The sequence below is a fragment of the Hyalella azteca genome, unplaced genomic scaffold (genome assembly GCF_000764305.2).
Source record: "Hyalella azteca isolate HAZT.00-mixed unplaced genomic scaffold, Hazt_2.0.2 contig3064, whole genome shotgun sequence".
In the NCBI taxonomy this organism is placed as follows: Eukaryota; Metazoa; Arthropoda; class Malacostraca; order Amphipoda; family Hyalellidae; genus Hyalella; species Hyalella azteca.
Window position 1 is genome coordinate 28,409 of NW_025933318.1, and position 19,578 is coordinate 47,986.

The 19,578-nt window shown below is 38.5% G+C and overlaps 2 protein-coding genes across 4 annotated transcripts; both read left to right on the plus strand.

The window, feature by feature from the left end:
• Positions 1-11,290, plus strand: LOC108670958 (FAD-dependent oxidoreductase domain-containing protein 1). Its single transcript, XM_047885767.1, is given in 8 exon segments — positions 1-785; positions 1,230-1,469; positions 2,041-2,171; positions 2,989-3,157; positions 5,645-5,796; positions 6,758-6,998; positions 8,488-8,602; positions 10,111-11,290. Coding segments are annotated over 8 exon segments (1,929 nt in total). The 5' UTR covers positions 1-44; the 3' UTR covers positions 10,251-11,290.
• Positions 11,291-13,044: 1,754 nt separating this feature from the next.
• Positions 13,045-17,709, plus strand: LOC108670960 (small integral membrane protein 8-like). Of its 3 annotated transcripts, none has more exons than XM_018158450.2 (2): positions 13,045-13,363; positions 13,733-13,941. In XM_018158450.2, exons 1-2 carry the CDS (start codon positions 13,238-13,240, stop codon positions 13,883-13,885), a joined length of 279 nt encoding a protein of 92 aa, XP_018013939.1. In that variant the 5' UTR covers positions 13,045-13,237; the 3' UTR covers positions 13,886-13,941. The 3 variants fall into 3 exon arrangements, 2 of the variants coding, with proteins under 2 accessions (XP_018013939.1, XP_047741722.1); XM_047885766.1 differs by lacking the exon at positions 13,733-13,941 and adding an exon at positions 17,504-17,709 and having other exon boundaries at positions 13,137-13,363; XR_007157326.1 differs by lacking the exons at positions 13,045-13,363; positions 13,733-13,941 and adding exons at positions 15,797-17,130; positions 17,504-17,571.
• The last annotated feature ends 1,869 nt before the right edge of the window (positions 17,710-19,578 follow it).

Consider the following 19,578-nt stretch of genomic DNA (forward strand, 5'->3'; position numbering starts at 1 on the left):
TAGGTATATCTGAAACTTATAGCTAAATTTGAGAAATTTAAAAAATGAATACTAAGGTATTTTCATCATCAAGTCTGTTATGCTTAGCATACAGGCAATTAAATCATAGTCTTATAAATCGTTCATTATCCCAATCTCATCATCTCTACTGCAAAGCTCCTCAGAATACTCCACCTCCCTCAACAAAGATCTCCACAAATACAGAAGATGTCTCCAAAAGCGATCCCAGTGGGCAGGAAATTTCTGACTGGATTAAAGACATCCACAAAGAGGATGACAGACCTCGTGTACCATTCAGAAGACAGAACTACCCTGATCCTCTGAGCCGAGTCATTGGTATCCTAACTGACGATGTACGATTATTTTTTGGGTTTTACTATCGTGGTGCAAAGGAGATTTGGCAAGCAATTTCTTCAATTAAACTAGAATATAAGGAAGAGTCAAAATTGATGAAAAATATAAAATCTTCTCTGAACTTGGGAGCCAAGGAAAAAAATGCTTCCACATTGCCTGAAGATGAAGTTCAAAATATGGCCACTCCAGAGGAAAAGAAAATGAATGAATTTTTGCAAAATGCATCATCATCCAGAAACAAGGACAAATCAAGCAAGAAAAATAAGATGAATTTCCTGCAGAAAATTAAATATGGAAAACCTGAATCTTGGCCTTCTGATGTTGATTTTTTAGTGGTTGGGGGAGGAGCCATCGGATCTTCTATTGCTTATCACCTCACAAAAAATGCTAAGGATGGAGTTAGTGTTGTTGTTGTGGATAAAGACCTCACAGTAAGTACTATAGTGTCTAAATATTAGAACTTAATAATTATTATATATACTCTCAAATTGTTTTCACGTTGCAATTTCTTGCTGGACATCTAACACAGGTTTTTTCCATCTCATTCCATTCTGGGGTATTTGAATGAGAATTTCTTTTATTTAGTATTTCCATAACTAATATTATGAACAAATTTCAATTGAAGCAATAGTGTGAAAGTCCTAAATTGATTTGAGTAAGGATTGAAGTATTGCACAAATTGATAAAAAATGTAGGTAGGTATTTGAAGAATCCTTCTATTACATGAACTCCTTAGGAAATGTTAAGCTGGTGAGGTTATTTTTGTGATATGTAGGAAATATGTTTATTAAAACAATTTTTTAACAGTATTAAATAAAATAGATGAGTAGCATACAAGGTTAGTATGTATCATTACAATGTTTTCTGTATGTCAGTATAAGAACTCTTCTACGGCACTGTCAGTTGGGGGCATCCGCCACCAGTTCAGTGTCCCGGAGAATATTCTGCTGTCAATGTACGGCATGCAGTTCATGAGGGAGCTTCCTCGCCTGCTGAAGGTTCCAAATGCCGACCCTCCCTGCGTCAACTTCCAGCCACATGGCTACCTCACACTGGCCTCGGAAAGTGGCTTTGAACAACTCCATGAGAATTATGAGATTCAAAAGTAAGCGTTTGTGATTAAAATCTTTCTAGTATCATGGAGGAGCTCATAAATTAAGGAAAATGCTATTTTGCTATTAATATGCTTATGATATTATTCAAAATGCATTGAAATATTTAATATGTTTCAGAGTACAAAGCATTTTAGGAGATTAACTGTGTTGACGGCATGAAATAAACAAGATTAACAAGTCTAGATGATGAATAAATTATACTATTTAAAATCATGTGGAAAACCATTGTTCTATCTGGAAGGATGATATAAGTGGGAATATTAATTGCAATGAACATTAACTTATTTAGTACAGGTCACCATGAAGAAATAATGCAACAAAAATATATTCAAAGATTTCTAGGCATATACTCAAAACTGAAGATTCATAATAATTGTTGGCATTTTATATTGCTTGGGATTGTCTGGGCAAGTAAATTTCTTGAACCTCATAAAAGGTGTATTAAACTCACTGAATGATAAATTATTAGATTGTTTTTTTTTCAAAGGAACCCAAAACTTTTCTCTTTTTCTCTCATTCTACGAAAGAACGTTGTAATCATGATAATCAACCAATTTCAATTTAGAAATAGTTAAATAATCTTGTGCACATCAAATATAAAATAGTCAAGATGCTGGACGTGCAGCAAATAAAGGAGCGCTTCCCCTGGATGAACACCGACGGCTTGGCTGCCGGTGTGCTGGGCGTCGAGGGTGAGGGATGGTGAGTTGTCCATGAGTGCAGTTTGATTGATAATATTCTTTAACATGCGTAATTAAGGATTCATTCAACCGCAACCCTTGAGCACAGTAGATTTAAGAGATAGTTTTATGACACTTCAGTTTGTTGTGTTGTAGTGTGGTCCTACTCAATGAGGAAGGAGATTATTTGATTAATCATTTCAAAATGTTAATAGTATAAGGATCTGTCTCCGAATGTAATTTCTATGAAATAATTAACAATATATGTCCTGAGGGTTTTAAAATTAAAAAAAGTATGTTTTTTGAATACATGATTACTATTGGATGTGGATATCTCAAGCGATTAATGTACAAACTATTGCTATGAAATAATTAACTTAAAATTACAGTGAGTTGACCTTCATTTTAACAGCTCAATAAAAAATAAAGAAAAACTAGTGTTTCAGGGTATAAGAATCACTAGTATTCTTCTGTATTTCCAATGTGGTGTAAATTTCCAACTCTACTTTGTATTTTGTTCAATGTTATATAAACATTCCAAGTTACTCAGTATAATTAGATTACCATTAAATTGCTCAGTTCTGAGGTTCACGTATCTAATTTTCATAATTTAAAACACTTTTGTTTTCCAAGCTTTGTTATAATCACTAGGTATGCGATTATACCGGGGCGTCCCATACACTATATTCACAGTGCCAGGGTGCAAACACAGAAAGATAATTTTATAAATATATTAAAGAATATAATAATAATGTTAATGTTAATAATAATGGTAATATTAATAATAATAATATTAGTATAGTACGATGTGCAGTTGTGAGTTAGTCTTGGTTGCTCAGGTTTGACCCGTGGAGCCTGTTGATGGCGCTGAGGCGTAAGGCCGTACACTTGGGGGCGCAGTACATCGAGGCGGAGGTCGTGGACGTCAAGTTCAAGGAAGCCCACGAGATGATATCCTACTTGGACGGCCATCCCACCAATGCTGACCTCTGCATCAACCAAGTGTCCGTGAGTCCATGTCAGGCTCCTCATCCTTTTTCGAAATAAGAATATTTATAAATGTCATATTGTTTGACTGCTGCTCCAAGAACCTGTTTCAAGATGTCATATTGTTTGACTGCTGCTCCAAGAATCTGTTTCAAGACAACGTCATATTGTTTGACTGCTGCTCCAAGAATCTGTTGAAGGTTGTCTCGAGTTTCAAGACAATGAGCGTCTCATTATATTTTCTTCTAATGCTGTCTTGAGAAACAAATGTGGTCAGAACGAGAGCTATTAAACCCGGAGAAACTGGAAGATTTCCTTCAGTTGCGCAATGCATGCAGATTAGATCAAGGTAATCACCGGGAAATTCGAGTTTTATAACATTGTGACTAAATTTTCCCGCAATATTTGTTTTAAATTTAGTGCACTTCATTTTTGAAATATTAAAATTCTTTCCGCCCAAAAATTGGTAAATATAAAATCAAAAAGCCCCTGGCTGTCTCGAAAATATATAGAAGAAACTGTTACATTAACCAAACCTGTGTTCGGAGTGACTTGCGGTGTCAGCAATCCGTCCACGCAGAAAATAGGAGCCGTTCCTGCTGGCCAGGCAAGAGATCGGTCCTGCCGAATAATGATGGTCAATAGGACTAACCAGCAAGAACGTCCCTAATACTAACACTAATGACACATTATCAAACACAGATTTCAAACGGGACTATGTTCCATAGTTACAGGAAATAACTAAATCTTACTTTCACTTACCTAATAGAAACGCTACAAGTATACTAGTTAGCAGTGACGGTAGGTAAGCTCCGACTGAGTCCTGGCGAATTACTGAACCCAGCACTAAAGCGGGACCCAATATCGGGACGGCCACGTCACGCGTGTGGCCTTGTGGTCAACCTTATAGGCATAACCTAATAGAGACGTTAAAGCCGCCGAAACTAATTAATCACAAACAATTCTTCCAACAGCCGGAATAAGGTGAATTTCCCTTACAAAAGTATAGGCCCTGGAGGACAGCAGCGTGTTATGGTGCATCACTGTGGTTAATTGCTGTGCAGTAGCGGACGACTGCTGGTAATTTAGAACGACTGCTGGTAATTTGTAGGCATGTTTATATGGCTGGGCATTGTGTGTTTTTTTGAGAAGTACGCCCATACGCCATCGCTGTGCACGTCTGCGTCGAGTCCATATTGTGATATAACAGTAAACTCCTATCAGATTCATAAATATACTGCTGACAATTGAACGAAATTTGAAGCTTCTGTATGGAGTTAATAAATTCAGTTTTTCAGGCATCCTGCATTATATTTAAGAAGTCTGTGACCATTTTTCGATGTATTTTAAATTTCATTATATATGAAATTAATGTCCAATGTGTGGATGTTTTACTGGATATTTTACCACGTTTTTCTTAGTTTCGCTTTGTCTCTGCCTGTCATCAAAAATTCAAACCTTAATTTGGAGCACTTCTGAAGATCCTAGAATCTTGAAATTTGGCACGCATGCTTATGCTGCCTAACAATTCAAGATTTGATCATCAGAAGTAATAATTAATAAATTTTTTTTGGCGCGTTTTTCTTAGTTTCGCTTCGTCTTTGTCGGTCTGTCATCAAAAATTTAAACCTTAATTTAAAGCACTTCAAAATATCCTAGAATCTTGAAATTTGGCATGCATGCTTATGCTGCCTAACAGTTCAAGATATGATCATCAGACAGAATAAGTTTAAATTTTTGTTAATTAAACAAATTAAAAAACGTAAAAATTCATGTTTTGGAATCGAGTTTTTTTGTCAAACATTCAGACTTGCCAACCCTGCAAAATGATTTGAATTGTTAAAATTGCTAAACTAGTAGAAAATAAGTAAATATAAAAAACATTTTTAAAAACCACGTTTTTCTGGGGGTTACAAAACTAAAAACAAGGAAATAAAATATAATAATAAAAAACTTAAAAAACCACGTTTTCTTAACGGACAAAAAAGAAAAACATTAACTCTTACATAACATTAAAGTTCTGTAGAATGTTATGTAATTTTATGTAAGAGTCAATGTTTTTATTTTTTCTACGTTAAGAAAACGTGGTTTTTAAAGTTTTTTTATTATATTTTATTTCATTGTTTTTTGTTTTGTAACCACCATAAAAACGTTTTTTTAAAGTGTTTTATATATTTTTATTTTGTTGTATTTGCTGTATTAAACATGTCTCTTCCCTCAAGTTCAAAAAAATGTTTTTGCACGAGTCATGTTTTCAAATGTATTTTACATATTTATATTTCAAATGTACTCTACACATATTAAGGCAAGTTTGTGTGGTGCAGGTACGGCTGCCTAAGCAAGAAGTGCGCACTAGATTTTCTGTCATTGTGTATTTGCTGTACTATTTATGTCTTTTCCCTTGAGTTTGAAAAAATGTTTTTGCAGGATTTAAATTTTGAAATGTATTTTACTTATATATTTTTCAAATGTGCTCTATACATATTAATGCAAGTTTGTGTTGTGCAGGTACGGCTGCCTAACCAAGAAGTGCGCACCATCGCACCAGCGTACGTGATCATGGCGGCGGGCCACAGCAGCGGCAGCCTCTGCTACGACCTCATGGGCGTCGGCAAGGCCGAGGAGGGCCTCATGGCCTACCCCGTACCCATAGAGCCTCGGTCCGTAGTGTACAGCTTATTTGTATTGACCTTATACTTAAAGTTATGGTTAGTTAAAGTTATGGTTAGTTGAAGTTGTAGTTTGTTAAAGTTATATTTAGTTAAACTTATAGTTACTTAAAGTTATAGTTAGTTAAAGTTATAGTTAAAGTTATAGTTAGTTAAAGTTATAGTTAGTTAATGTTATGGGTGATTATAGTTATATTTAGTTAAAGTTATAGTTAGTTGAAGTTATAGTTAAAGTTATAGTTGGTTAAAGTTGTATTTAGTTAAAGTTATAGTTGGTTAAAGTTATAGTTAGTTAAATTTATAGATAGTTGCATCGACAGGCCAAGGTAGCATGTCGCCGATTCTTCTAATGTACTTTACTTGTCTCGTGGGATCTGAAAACTCGGCATTCGACCAGATTTATCACAAACTGACGTTGAAGCTAAGTAGCTGCTGAATATAGAGCCAGCTGTGAGGGCGGAGGAGGTACGTCTTGTTGATACATGCGTCTCTGCATAGCTTCTTCTCGTCTTGAACTCGGTTCATACTTGGAGAGTAAACGATGTCAGCAACGAGTCTGTTTAACATGCCGGTGACTTGGAAGTGAGAAGAAATGTTGTCGCATTGATAAGTTGCACCGCAGTTTTTAGTTGAAAATCGTAGCCCCTTAGTGCTATGGTGCATCTCCATACAAGTATGCTACGTGTACTGCATGACACCGCCATACACAAGTGTATAATGTGTGTACAGTATGCTACGTGTACTGCATGACACCGCCATACAAGTGTATAATGTGTGTGCAGTATGCTGCGTGTACTGCATGACACCGCCATACAAGAGCCATACAAGTGTATAATGTGTGTGCAGTATGCTACGTGTACTGCATGACACCGCCATACAAGTGTATAATGTGTGTGCAGTATGCTACATGTACTGCATGACACCGCCATACAAGTGTATTATGTGTGTACAGGAAGCGCTACGTGTACTGCTTCCACGCCCCCAAGGGCCCCGGTCTGGCCACGCCCCTGGTGGTGGACCCCAGCCGCGCCTACTTCAGGCGGGAGGGCTTCGGCAACATGTTTCTTGCGGGCATGTCGCCCACTGAGGAGGAGGAGCCTCCCTGCGACAACCTCGAGGTCGACGACGAATTTTTCCTGCACAGAGTGTGGCCTGCCATCGCCCACCGCGTGCCGGGCTTCCAGGAGATTAAGGTGCCATGTTCATGTGTATTATGTATGTATTATTAGCGCACCTTTGAAGTAAACTAGCATTTCCCTGGCTTCTAGTAGATTTAGGTGCCATAACAATATGTATAATGTAATAATGTATATATTATTAGCGCACCTCTGAAATAAACTAGCATTTCCCTGGCTTCTTGTAGATTCAGGTGTCATATATAATAAGGTAGAACTACTCTGACGTGCATAAGACTGTGGACGACACCAATCCACCACGCATCTGACGTTCAAATAACCATTGCACGTTGTTTAAACATAATCAACTTGTAATCAACGTTGTTTCAACATAATCAACTTGTAATCAACGTTGTTTCAACCTAATCAACTTGTAATCAACGTTGTTTCAGCCTCATTTACCCGGAGGGAATTTTGACCCATCAGCATTAATTATATGTAGTTCAGTACATGCATGGACGACTAGTATTGTGGTCTTTGTATTATTGACATAAAGGTTGCTAGGCCTCGTCTCTTTCATCAGGTAGTGCATCATGTTGGTGAAATTTTTCAAAATTACGTTGTGCAACTACCAGTTATGCGTTTTTTTTTCAGAAAGGACGAAATATATACACATTTGGTTAAGTAATAAATACTAGGATAGAATCTTCATACAAATCATAAGTGTGGGCTGCTCAGTAGGCTGTTTTTCCTCTGCTCGTTTTACCTGCTCTTTTTTCATCTGCTTTTTTTCCCCTGCTCTTTTTTCCTTACTTTTTTTTCTCTGCTCGTTTTCCTCTACTCTTTTCTCCCCTACTTTTTTCTCCCCTGCTCTTTTCTCCCCTACTCTTTTCTCCCCTACTCTTTTCTCCCCTACTCTTTTCTCTCCTGCTCTTTTCTCCCCTACTCTTTTCCCCCCTACTCTTTTCTCTCCTGCTCTTTTCTCCCCTACTCTTTTCCCCCCTATTTTCCCCCCTACTCTTTTCCCACCTACTCTTTTCTCTCCTGCTCTTTTCTCCCCTACTCTTTTCCCCCCTACTCTTTTCCCACCTACTCTTTTCCCACCTACTCTTTTCTCCCCTACTCTTTTGTCCCCTACTCTTTTCTCTCCTGCTCTTTTCTCCCCTACTCTTTTCCCCCCTACTCTTTTCCCACCTACTCTTTTCTCCCCTACTCTTTTGTCCCCTACTCTTTTCCCCTGCTCTTTTCCCCTGCTCTTTTTCCCCCCAATTCTTTTCCCCTGTTTTCCCCCCAGCTATTTCATAAATTAATCTGTGGCGCTCATCTCGTGTGACGTGTACACGACGTGTCGCCGCATGCGGTGCCTGGTGAGCAGCTTGCGGTCGAGACCGCCATCGCACTGCGCTAAGTCCATCACAAATTGTAACCTATTTTCTTGCACTACTTCAACGTACCGCAAGCAGTTCCATTTTGGTACCTACTTCTTGTGCTGCTGGAACCGAGCAAATTTACAATTTTTGTCAGTTGAGCGCTTTGTTTTTCATTCATAAGGCTTATTTATGCGCAGGTGCAAGGGTCGTGGAGTGGCTTCTACGAGTACAACGTTTTTGACCAGAACGGCATCGTGGGCTTCCATCCTAAGATTGACAACCTCTTCCTGGCTTCTGGCTTCTCAGGGCACGGTGAGACTTGCTAGCCTCCCTTCACGGCAAATGTGCAACCCTGTATACAACTTCAGTATCTTTAACATCTGCTTTTGAAAAACATCAACATTTTTAGGAATTCGCATGTATTTCGCCCCACAATAGTGTATTTTACTGGCTTTAATATACTTGCATTGAGTCAATCGTGATTTAAATTTATATGAAAGTCATTCATCATCTTCATAATTATGTTTGCACTAAAATATGTGAGTAATTATGATTGACTCACACAATCGGACAAATAAATAAAGAATAGTCAGTTGATATTTATTCAGATTAATTTAACGTGCAACTGGCGTTAATCGGGCCAGTTGAATGAGGAAGCCGAATTCAATAATTCATATGCTGTTGTATAGAAATCTTTGAAGAACGGGCGGTTCAATGAAGCGATATTGAATGCAGAATTTCAAGTTCCTTAATGGTGTTGCCCCGACGGGTCCCAGATACTGAAATGAAAATTACAGTACTTACTAAAACAATTAATAGATCAGAAACTAGCTTTGTAGCAAACAATTCCAAATTATGTATCAATAATCATCAAATACCGGTAACTAAATTGACCAACCTAAGATTTTGGTGCATCTCAGAGTGTTAATGCGTTTAGTAAGATGCAAATCAGAAATATAGATGAAATCAGTTAAAGGAAGGTACTCCAGACGGAAAAATAGAAAAGGACAGTTTGAGATTTTGACTTTGGAAAATTGAAGATAAAGTTATTAAATCGTGGGTCACAGCAAAGGAAGCTAGTTCCTCTGCCAATATCAGAGACCACGTAGCTAATTAGAAACTTGAGATATTAATAATTGAATTGAATATTGATTTGTCTAGAGTACCATAGAAAAAAGTTGTACATAGAGCGTAAATAATTAATATGAAAAAAGCAACATTCACACCAACAAAAAGATAGTGAAACAGTAACCAGGAAGACATATAGAATCTGAAGGTCCTGTTGCGGTGCTGGCTGAAGTGATGGTAGGTGCAGAAATGAATAACTGAGAACTAGCTGCGTTTGAGTTAAGGCACGTTGCGAGATTGAACGTCTGAATGGTATGAATGCTTATGAAGGAGTCCCTAACCTAGCGGATACTTCTACCTACTCAAATTACGTAACTAAACTGAATACAACAAAACTGCGAACGCAACATGAACAGAAAACGACATATAGACAACAAATTTACAAACGACTGCAAAAATTATTAATGGTGGGAAAAATTTCCCACAAATATGCAGTTCCATTTTGAAGCCAATTTCCATATTGAGGTCCAGTGTGCACTTTTTCACGTAGATAAAAATACTGAGCTCTGCGATATACACTAAGAAATTTATTGTTAGAAATCGCATCCCAACGCGTATGCTTGGTGAAAATAAGCGTTTATTTCATTCATATAAGAATTATGTTAATACTATAATAAATCTTATCGCTGCGTTTATTATAACATTAACGTTTCATACAAGTTTGAATATAACTCTGCTGTGGTGCTATGCAGGCATCCAGCACGCGGTGGGGGTTGGCAGGGCCGTCATGGAGCGGCTGGTGCACAGCGAGTATCGCAGCATCGACATGGGGCGCTTCGAGATCAACAGAATATACCTCAACGAACCCATCCACGAGCAGTGCATTGTTTGAAGACCCATTTCAATAACAAAATCTCCATTTCAAGAACGAAACCTCGCTTAATAACGAACATATACGTGTATAGTACCACTCATTTACCCAAGAAAAGGTTGTTCCTTCGAGCAATGTTCAGACGTGGCAGCTCACAGAGCGCGCCCAGTGACAAGTGGCAGTCATCACCAGTGTCGACCAGCGTGATGTGTATTTGCTTTTACCTCCAAGAAGGTTATCTTTCGGATTAATTGATCCGAAAACTAAAGTTAATTTTCGGATCAACTAATACGTAGTACCTTACTGCTTACAAATTTATGCTTTTGTTTGCTGGTGCTCATTGTAGTAGGGTGAACTCCTCTAAATGCGTGATGGGGCGTCTTTTTGTGAATTAGATTGCAAATTTGACTTGGTCGTTATTTTAAAGTTAGACACAACATCTGGTCTACGAGATGGCAGGAGAGAGGATTAATTTTCTGTTCCCTGCTGAAACATTATTCTAATTTATCAAATTGAGACCGACAAGATCTTTGAACGTATCGTTGTGTAGCATCTGGTTCTTAAAGGTCTTTGTATTGAATTATATCCTGAATTCTCCAGTGTATGAGCATGGTAAATGTTGATCATTTCTTAAATTTCGTTCACCGAATGCCTGTGGATTTTGAAGGCTCGTTTTGCTGTATAGTATGATTTAGAACAGAATTTTTCCGTGCCGGATTTCCCTTGTTGCTTTATAACGATTATTTTATTTTATTTCGTCACAGGGATTAACAGTTCTAAGTTTCTTCTTATTCCTATCCTACTACAGTGTTAAATTCTGGTTAATTCGAATGATAATAGGCAACAAAACAACGAGGTTGTCACTTCTTTGCGTTTGATTATGATGATGACATCCATCGTGTCTACGTTAATGACTATGTAATGAATGCGTAAATTTTCTTACCTGTACAATTTTGTTATAAAAAGTTCTGTAAATATATCTTTGTTAAATTTCGATTGCATCGAGACGTGTCTATTCTTGTTGATGGAAAGATAACGACATTATAAGGGCTTTTCTGTGACCAACCTTCTTTTCCCTCTTTTATGTTAATAATTAATCAATATTGTGGCGTTCTGAGCTCTGCATTGCGTACTGTCAACTTTTTTCTCTAAAGCTGCCGAATTTGTCTCGCCAAGCATGACAGCAATGACATGGCTTGCGATGTTTCTGCCTGTGATGTATTCCTGTCTTGTCTTGTCGTGTACAGACTCCGTGGTCTGTACACGACAGCCGCGGCCCTTTGTCGTGTGCAGACGTGGGCCCCCAGGGGGCAGTGGTGTCCTCATCACTGTAGGGAGACGTGGCCCCAGGGGGCAGTGGTGTGGCCAGCTGGCCATCGCTGTAGGGGACGTAAGCGACCCTCGGGACCCTCCCCAGCTTAAACTTTAGTGGCTAAACCGGGCCGGTGTGTAGTGCTCCAGACAATTAATTTCCGCGGTATTTTAAAAATTTTTAGGATTTTGGCCTGCTGGTTGCCTGACAAGAATGTGATTATTTCGTAATGAACATTATTCTTGTGGTAAACTGCTGCCTCAGGGTGCTGTAAGTGCTGCTCAGTAAATCAATGTAAATATTAACTATTGATTGAAGAACGAAGTTGCTAATATAAAATTCAATTTCACAGTCTCCAATATTACGTTAAAATTTCATTTGGGTCAAGTATCGCTTTCATGACAGAGTTCGTCAGCGAGTCCTTGATGGTGGTTTGCAATTTCTTCAGAGCCTATACTATCATTGATAACAGAAATGTTATCAGTGATATATTTATGTCTTAATTTATTTATGTTATTTGTACCACTCGGTAGTTTCTTACCGCCGCCTCACACCACCATGTACTTGTCGGCTAATGCTGAATATAATCCTAATATGTAGTATTTATTTCATAATGTCTTGATGCGCTCATAAATATTGGTGTAAGACTGTAAGTTATTGTTATGTTTGCGTTCAATGGCTTTTAATTGCTGCTAAATTTTTGTGTTTGACAATGAACATTCATTATGAACGTTGAAAACTGACCACAAATCGATCATGATTACGAAAGAGTTGACTGTGCGCTCGCTTACAAGTCGGGGTTAGTCTTTATGATAGTCCCAGTTGTGGGGTTCAGTTATTAACATGAAACTCATTGCATTTCTCATCTTTGCCTCCCGTGAGGTTGCTACCCTAACAAAATTTAGAGTCGCCCCAGCATCTGGTAATCCAAATCAGAAGCTGACGCGTCTGCAAATTTTCGCTGGGTAGTAACCTCTAGAGCTGCGGTTATTTAGCGTATTTCTGGCAAAACTAAAGATGCTGCATGAAAGTCAAAACATTGATTATATGAGAAACAATGTTTATTAGTTAGTTTAGTGGCCAAATGTTTACTAGCGCTTCAGCTATTTAGCTATCTCGCACCGAAAGTCAAAGCTGGCTCGAAAGAAGCAGCGTTAGCATCTCAAAGAGACGAAGTGACAAGGAGGGACAGGTGAAAAGCAACAGAAACGAAGACACTCGAACAAGAGGTTGCTTACACGGGACGTCGGCCGCCCGCACGAGAGAGAGACAGAGAAGGGAAATGTAAGGAATCCTACCTACATAATAGCTTAACCCCACAACTGAGACCTGCAGTCAGACACCGCGAGCTCAGCGGTGGGGCGCTCAGGAACAATCCCCCTAGGAACGCGAAATCCCATAGGACTTCTGACGCGCGCAAACACGCGTCAGAAGTCCCCCCTGAGGGGATTGTTTATTGCGGTCACTTGATTAGTGCCTCCTATAAATACACCTCTTCCATGCGACGCTTGATGAGCATGAACAGCAAGTGCATGGCGTGCATACTTGAAGACTAACAGCCATGTAGAAAAATTTTATTTTTTTAACGAAACATTTCTTCATCATGGAACATTTTTTGACTCTTTAAACAGTAACAATACGGGAATGATGCTGCGATAGTTCAAAAAATTTTCGTACATTTTTTAGTCCCCGCGTTATGTGGAAGAAATGGTTTACGAAGATCAAATCGCCTGAGAAAGCACCCCCTGAACCTGACGGCATCCGCAGCATCAGAACCACTAATGTATTTCAGATCATTAACTTCGAGCTTTACGTTAAGCCGGTGAGTATAAAATCCTTATTACAAATATATTATTTGTGCTATAATTTAGAATAAAGTACAAATAGATCTTTCATCAACTAGAAAAACTATCAAAGACATGTATTAAATTTGTATGAATGACACAAAGGTCTTGAGATGTGCATCGTGTATTTCAATCGTAGGCATTCAATTTCCTCGAACCTTTTGGTTCTTGGTTATTTGTCCTTTGAAATAGGAAGCATCTGATATAAATATATATGCATTTTCACATCGAGGCATTTCTTACTCAGCGCCTCTATTTGAAGCTAACCTTGTATCCTTGTAAACGAACATTTTACGAACTATGCACATGAGTGATGAAACCTCTTATCGAGTTGGTGCTCCCCTCAGAACCTGATGGTGATGGCGTTTGGCGTGTGTTCTATTACCCTCAGCGCTGCCTACTTGCTTTATCTCCGCATGAACATGGACCCAAAGACGTATATAGCCATCAGTGAGGACGGAACCCAAACGCTCGTACAGAAGAAATCAAAATGGGAGTGAAATTCCTCAGCCTTCTTTGTAAAATATCAGTCTAATAAATCTACTAATGAACATAATGCCGTGTGAATATCCTAGAGTAACATTTTTTCTTACATTGGAAAGCAGCAGTACTAAAACAGGATTTTACCTTCGTGTATTATTTTGGATAGAACCGCCAGACTCGTTAGGTAGTCGAAATAAGCCACGAGGGAGTGCAGTGATATAAGCTGCCTTGCTTTGAATGCCCTAAAGGCCCGCATGACTTAACTGTTCTTCCCACTCCCGAAGGAGCAGAGACCTGAGACTGATACTTATTTTTTCTGGGCCAAGCTGAGTTAGGATGACCCACACAGGAGCATGAAGTGCATCATTATGTGGACGAAGACAGTCATTTTTCCGAGTGACATCAGAGCATAACCAAATATTTTTAGCCAGTTTCTCAGCTTGAGAGCCGGTGCAAGAATATCCTCATATGTTTACACCTACACGTTGTTTTATGGACTATTGGGGGGACCTCAGGCCATAAAGTTATGACCGTAGACAAGATTACGGCAAAAATTTAATTCTTAAAAAATTTCACATTATTATTAGATTTTTTAAACAACCGCAAATCTGGCCGGAAAACCGGCCTACAAAATGTAGGTGTACAGTATAAGTCATAATTTCATGAAATTAAAATATATTTGAAGATAGATTCGGCTGACAAAGGATCATTTCGACCCTATAGAATTAAATTCAGCGGCGTCTCTCGATTTGAAGGACAGAGGGGGCTAACCATCAACCATGGGGCAAACTGCTAATTAACCAGATCGGGTCGCCTGCCGAAGACCACCACTGCCCTGGATGTAATGGACCATCATGCTTCCTGCCTTCCGGAACGTAGCATTCAACACTTCAAGCCGTCCGTAACTAGGCCGTGGGTCGAACCAGCCCTCGGTCGAACGGCAACTTTTCGAAGGACGATAAATTTTGGAACAGAACTATGCTATCTGAAACCTAACCTCAGATGCGGTGAACGTAAAATTACGTAATTTAACGATGCCCAGAAGTCAGCACGGCAGGTGGTGGTCAAGGCCGGAGGAGGACAAAGCCGAGTGGTGCACGGCTGATTGGTGGATATCCGGAAAGATCCAAGGCGTTCGATTCAGTGCTTATTGGTGCACAAAATTGGTGGTGCACGGCTGCGCTGCCAACCAGATCCTATTGAAGTTAGAAATATGCGATAAGAATTATTACCTATTTTTACCTTATGTTTTTATTAAAACAAAAAACACAACATATGAGAAACAGAACCACTCATAATTCCTTTTACTCATAACGATTTGTATACAATATAGAATATTTATAATTACCAGCAATATGCCGCGATAGTAAATATTTATATTGCAATTTTTTTTACTTCAGTTCATTGCCAAGTAAAACGAAACAATTACTCAACCATACCACTCATAACCTGACACAAGTCCATCAATTCTTTCAGGATTTGCATGAAATTTGGAAGGTAACCAATTATTAACAATGGGCCAAAATACAAATTAATTCTTCAGATTTTAAAGTCAATTCGTTTTCAATCATAACGGAAAACAAAACTTCACAAATTTTTGGCTATCGAACAAAACGCCGGAATTAGAAAAACATTTCATTACTAAAATCGATTTAATAAACAAAACTTGAACATTTTAGTAATTTTAAACACTAAAATTAATATGTCATTTGTGAATATTACTCGAATAAATTCCGCACCAGCGGTTGGCAAATGCTTCCAACGTGATTTTCTTTTCGTGCAGTCTGGTTTGCGGAGAGAGTCAGCGGCGTTCATACGGTAAACAACTTACGATTGTGCTCTGTGATTACTAGAATTCCTCTGAGATTAACGTAAAACTTTCCTCCGTGATTAACGTAATACTCAGAATACCCACACATTTAGACGTAAGCGACCCTCGGGACCCTCCCCAGCTTAAACTTTAGTGGCTAAACTCGGGCCGGTGTGTAGTGCTCCAGACAATTAATTTCCGCGATATTTTAAAAATTGTTAGGATTTTGGCCTGCTGGTTGCCTGACAAGCATGTGATTATTTTATAATGAACATTATTCTTGTGGTAAACTGCTGCCTCAGGGTGCTGTAAGTGCTGCTCAGTAAATCAATGTAAATATTAACTATTGATTGAAGAACGAAGTTGCTAATATAAAATTTAATTTCACAGTCTCCAATATTGCGTTAAAATTTCATTTGGGTCAAGTATCGCTTTCATGACAGAGTTCGTCAGCGAGTCCTTGATGGTGGTTTGCAATTTCTTCAGAGCCTATTATATCATTGATAACAGAAATGTTATCAGTGATATATTTATGTCTTAATTTTTTTTTGTTATTTGTACCACTCGGTAGTTTCTTACAGCCGCCTCATACCACCATGTACTTGTCGGCAAATGATGAATATAATCCTAATATGTAGTATTTATTTCATAATGTCTTGATGCGCTAATAAATATTGGTGTAAGTTATTGTAATGTTCGCATTCAATGGATTTTAATTGCTGTTATATGTTATGTGTTTTACAATGAACATTCATAATGAACTTTGAAAACTGACCATAAATCGATCTTGATTGCGAAAGAGTTGACTGTACGCTCGCGTACAAGTTGGGATTAGTCTTTATGATAGTTCCAGTTGTGGGGTTCAGTTTTTATTAACATGAAACTCATTGCATTTCTCTCTTTGCCTCCCGTGAGTTTGCTACCCTAACAAAATTTAGAGGTGCCCCAGCTTCTGGTAATCCAAATCAGAAGCTGACTCGTCTGCAAATTTTCACTGGGTAGTAACCTCTAGAGCTGCGGTTACTTAGCGCATTTCTGGCAAAGCTAAAGATGCTGCATGAAAGGCAAAACATTGATTATATGAGAAGCAATGTTTTCTGCGGTCACTTGATTAGTGCCGCCTATAAATACGCCACTCCCATGCAACGCTTTATGAGCATGAACAGCAAGTGCATGACGTGCATACTCGAAGACTAACAGCCATGTTGAAAAATTTCATTTTTTTTAAGTCACCATGAAACATTTTTTGACTCTTTAAACAGTAACAATACGGGAATGATGCTGCGATAGTTCAGATAATTCTCGTACATATTTTAGTCCCCACGTCATGTGGAAGAAATGGTTTACGAAGATCAAGCCGCCTGAGAAAGCACCCTCTGAACCTGCTGCATCCGCAGCATCAGAACCACTAATGTATTTCAGATCATCAACTTCGAGCTTTACGTTAAGCCGGTGAGAATGAAATTCTATTACAAATGTATTATTTGTGCTATAATTTAGAATAGAGTAAAAATAGATCTTTCATCAACTAGAAAAACTATGACAGTCATGTATTAAATTTGTATGAATGACACAAAGGTCTCAAGATGTGCATCGTGTATTTCAATCGTAGGCATTCAATTTTCTCGAACCTTTAGGTTTTTGGTTATTTGTCCTTTAAAATAGGAAGCATCTGATATAAATATATATGCATTTTCACGTCGAGGTACTTCTTACTCAGCGCCTCTATTTGAAGCTAACCTTGTACGGTGTCCTTGTAAACGAACCTTGTACGAACTATGCACATGAGTGAGGAAACCTCTTATCGAGTTGGTGCTCCCCTCAGAACCTGATGGTGATGGCGTTTGGCGTGTGTTCTATCACCCTCAGCGCCGCCTACCTGCTTTATCTCCGCATGAACATGGACCCAAAGACGTATATAGCCATTAGTGAGGACGGAACCCAAACGCTCGTACAGAAGAAATCGAAATGGTAGTAAAATTTCTTAACCTTCTTTGTAAAATATCAGTTTAATAAATCTACTAATGAACATAATGCCGTGTGAATATCCTAGAGTAGCATTTTTTCTTATATTACAAAGCAGCAGTACTAAAACAGGATTTACCTTCATGTATTATTTTGGAAAGAACAACCAGACTCGCTGGGTAGTCGAAATCAGCCACGAGCGAGTGCAGTGAGATGAGCTGCCTTGCTTTGAATGCAGCAAAGGCCTGCATGACTTTACTGTTCTTTCCACATCCGAAGGAGCAGAGACCAGAGACTGATACTTACTTTTTCTGGGACAAGCTGAGTTAGGATGACCCACACAGGAGCATGAAGTGCATCATTATGTGGACAAAGACAATCATTTTTCAGAGTGACATCAGAGCATAACCAAATATTTTTAGCCAGTTTCTCAGCTTGGGAGCCGGTGCAAGAATATCCTCATATGTTTACACCTACACGTTGTTTTATGGACTGTTGGGGGGACCTCAGGCCATAAAGTTATGACCGTAGACAAGATTACGGCAAAAATTTAATTCTTAAAAATTTCACATTATTATTAGATTTTTTAAACAACCGCAAATCTGGCCGGAAAAACCGGCCACAAAATGCAGGTGTACAGTAAAAGTCACAATTTAATGAATTTAAAATATATTGGAAGACAGAATCGTCTGACAAAGGATCATTCCGACCCTATAGAATTAAATTCAGCGGCGTCTCTAGATTTGAAGGACAGAGGGGGCTAAGCAACCAGATCACATTGAAGTTAAAAATCTGCGATAAGAATTATTACCTATTTTTACCTCATGTTTTTATCAAAACAAAAAACGCAACATATGAGAAACCGAACCACTCATAAATCCTTTTATTCAGAACGATTTGTATACAATATAGAATATTTATAATTATCAGCAATATGCCGCGATAGGAAATATTACAATTTTTTACTTCACTTCATTTCCAAGTAAAACGAAACATTTGCTCAAATACCACTCATAACTTGACACAAGTCCATCAATTCTTATAGGATTTGCATGAAATTTGGAAGGTCACTAATTATTAACAATGCCCCAAAATATAAATTAATTTTGCAGATTTTAAAGTCAATTCGTTTTCAATCGGAAAACACATCTTCACAAATTTTTGGCTATCGAACAAAACGCCGGAATTAAAAAAATTATTTCATCACCAAAACCAATTTATAAACAAAACTTGAACATTTTAGTAATTTTAAACACGAAAATTAATATGTCATTGTGAATATTACTCGAATAAATTCCGCACCAGCGGTTGGCAAATTCTTCCAACGTTATTTTCTTTCCTGCAGTCTGGTTTGCACTGTGCAAGTTCTTGNAACACCCTTTTTTTTGGATGTAGTTAATCTGCAATAATACCAAATTAAGATGCAAGTTGAGCATGGAGAGCAGCACAAAATGCCTAGCCTACACTACAGGTACTGTTTGAGGTACATGGCACGCACAGCGCACTGAGGCCTGAGAGGTGAGAGGCTGAGGCCTGAGGGCATTGCAAAATTATTCCAATTTAATGAATTCATCCCGTTCACGGTTCACTACAGGTGAGGAAAACATCTACCCTGTTTCCCTGTGAGCCACGAGTCTGCAACTGAATTTTTTGTTCTACTAACAAATTTCTGAGCCATGAGCCTATTTCCCAAATTCCAAGCCGTGAAAAGCCATTCTTGAACTGCAAACTCTTGGCGCCAATGGCACACACACTACATATCACAAATAAGCTCAAAGTTTGCCCTAGAAATAGCAGTTAGAACATTATTCCCTAATTTGCATGCAGTTTAGCTCATGCCCAGGGGAGGAAAAGATCTACTCTGTGAGCCGCGACTGGATTTTTTGAGCCGCGAAATAACGAATTTTCAAGCCGTAAGCCTATTTCTCAAGCCGT

Excerpts from the sequence above, each read along its gene's own strand:
- LOC108670960 (XM_018158450.2), top strand. The coding sequence starts at position 13,238 with ATGTGGAAGAAATGGTTTACGAAGATCAAATCGCCTGAGAAAGCACCC. Across the intron at positions 13,364-13,732 it reads TCGAGCTTTACGTTAAGCCG|AACCTGATGGTGATGGCGTT; the intron begins GTGAGTATAAAA and ends TGCTCCCCTCAG.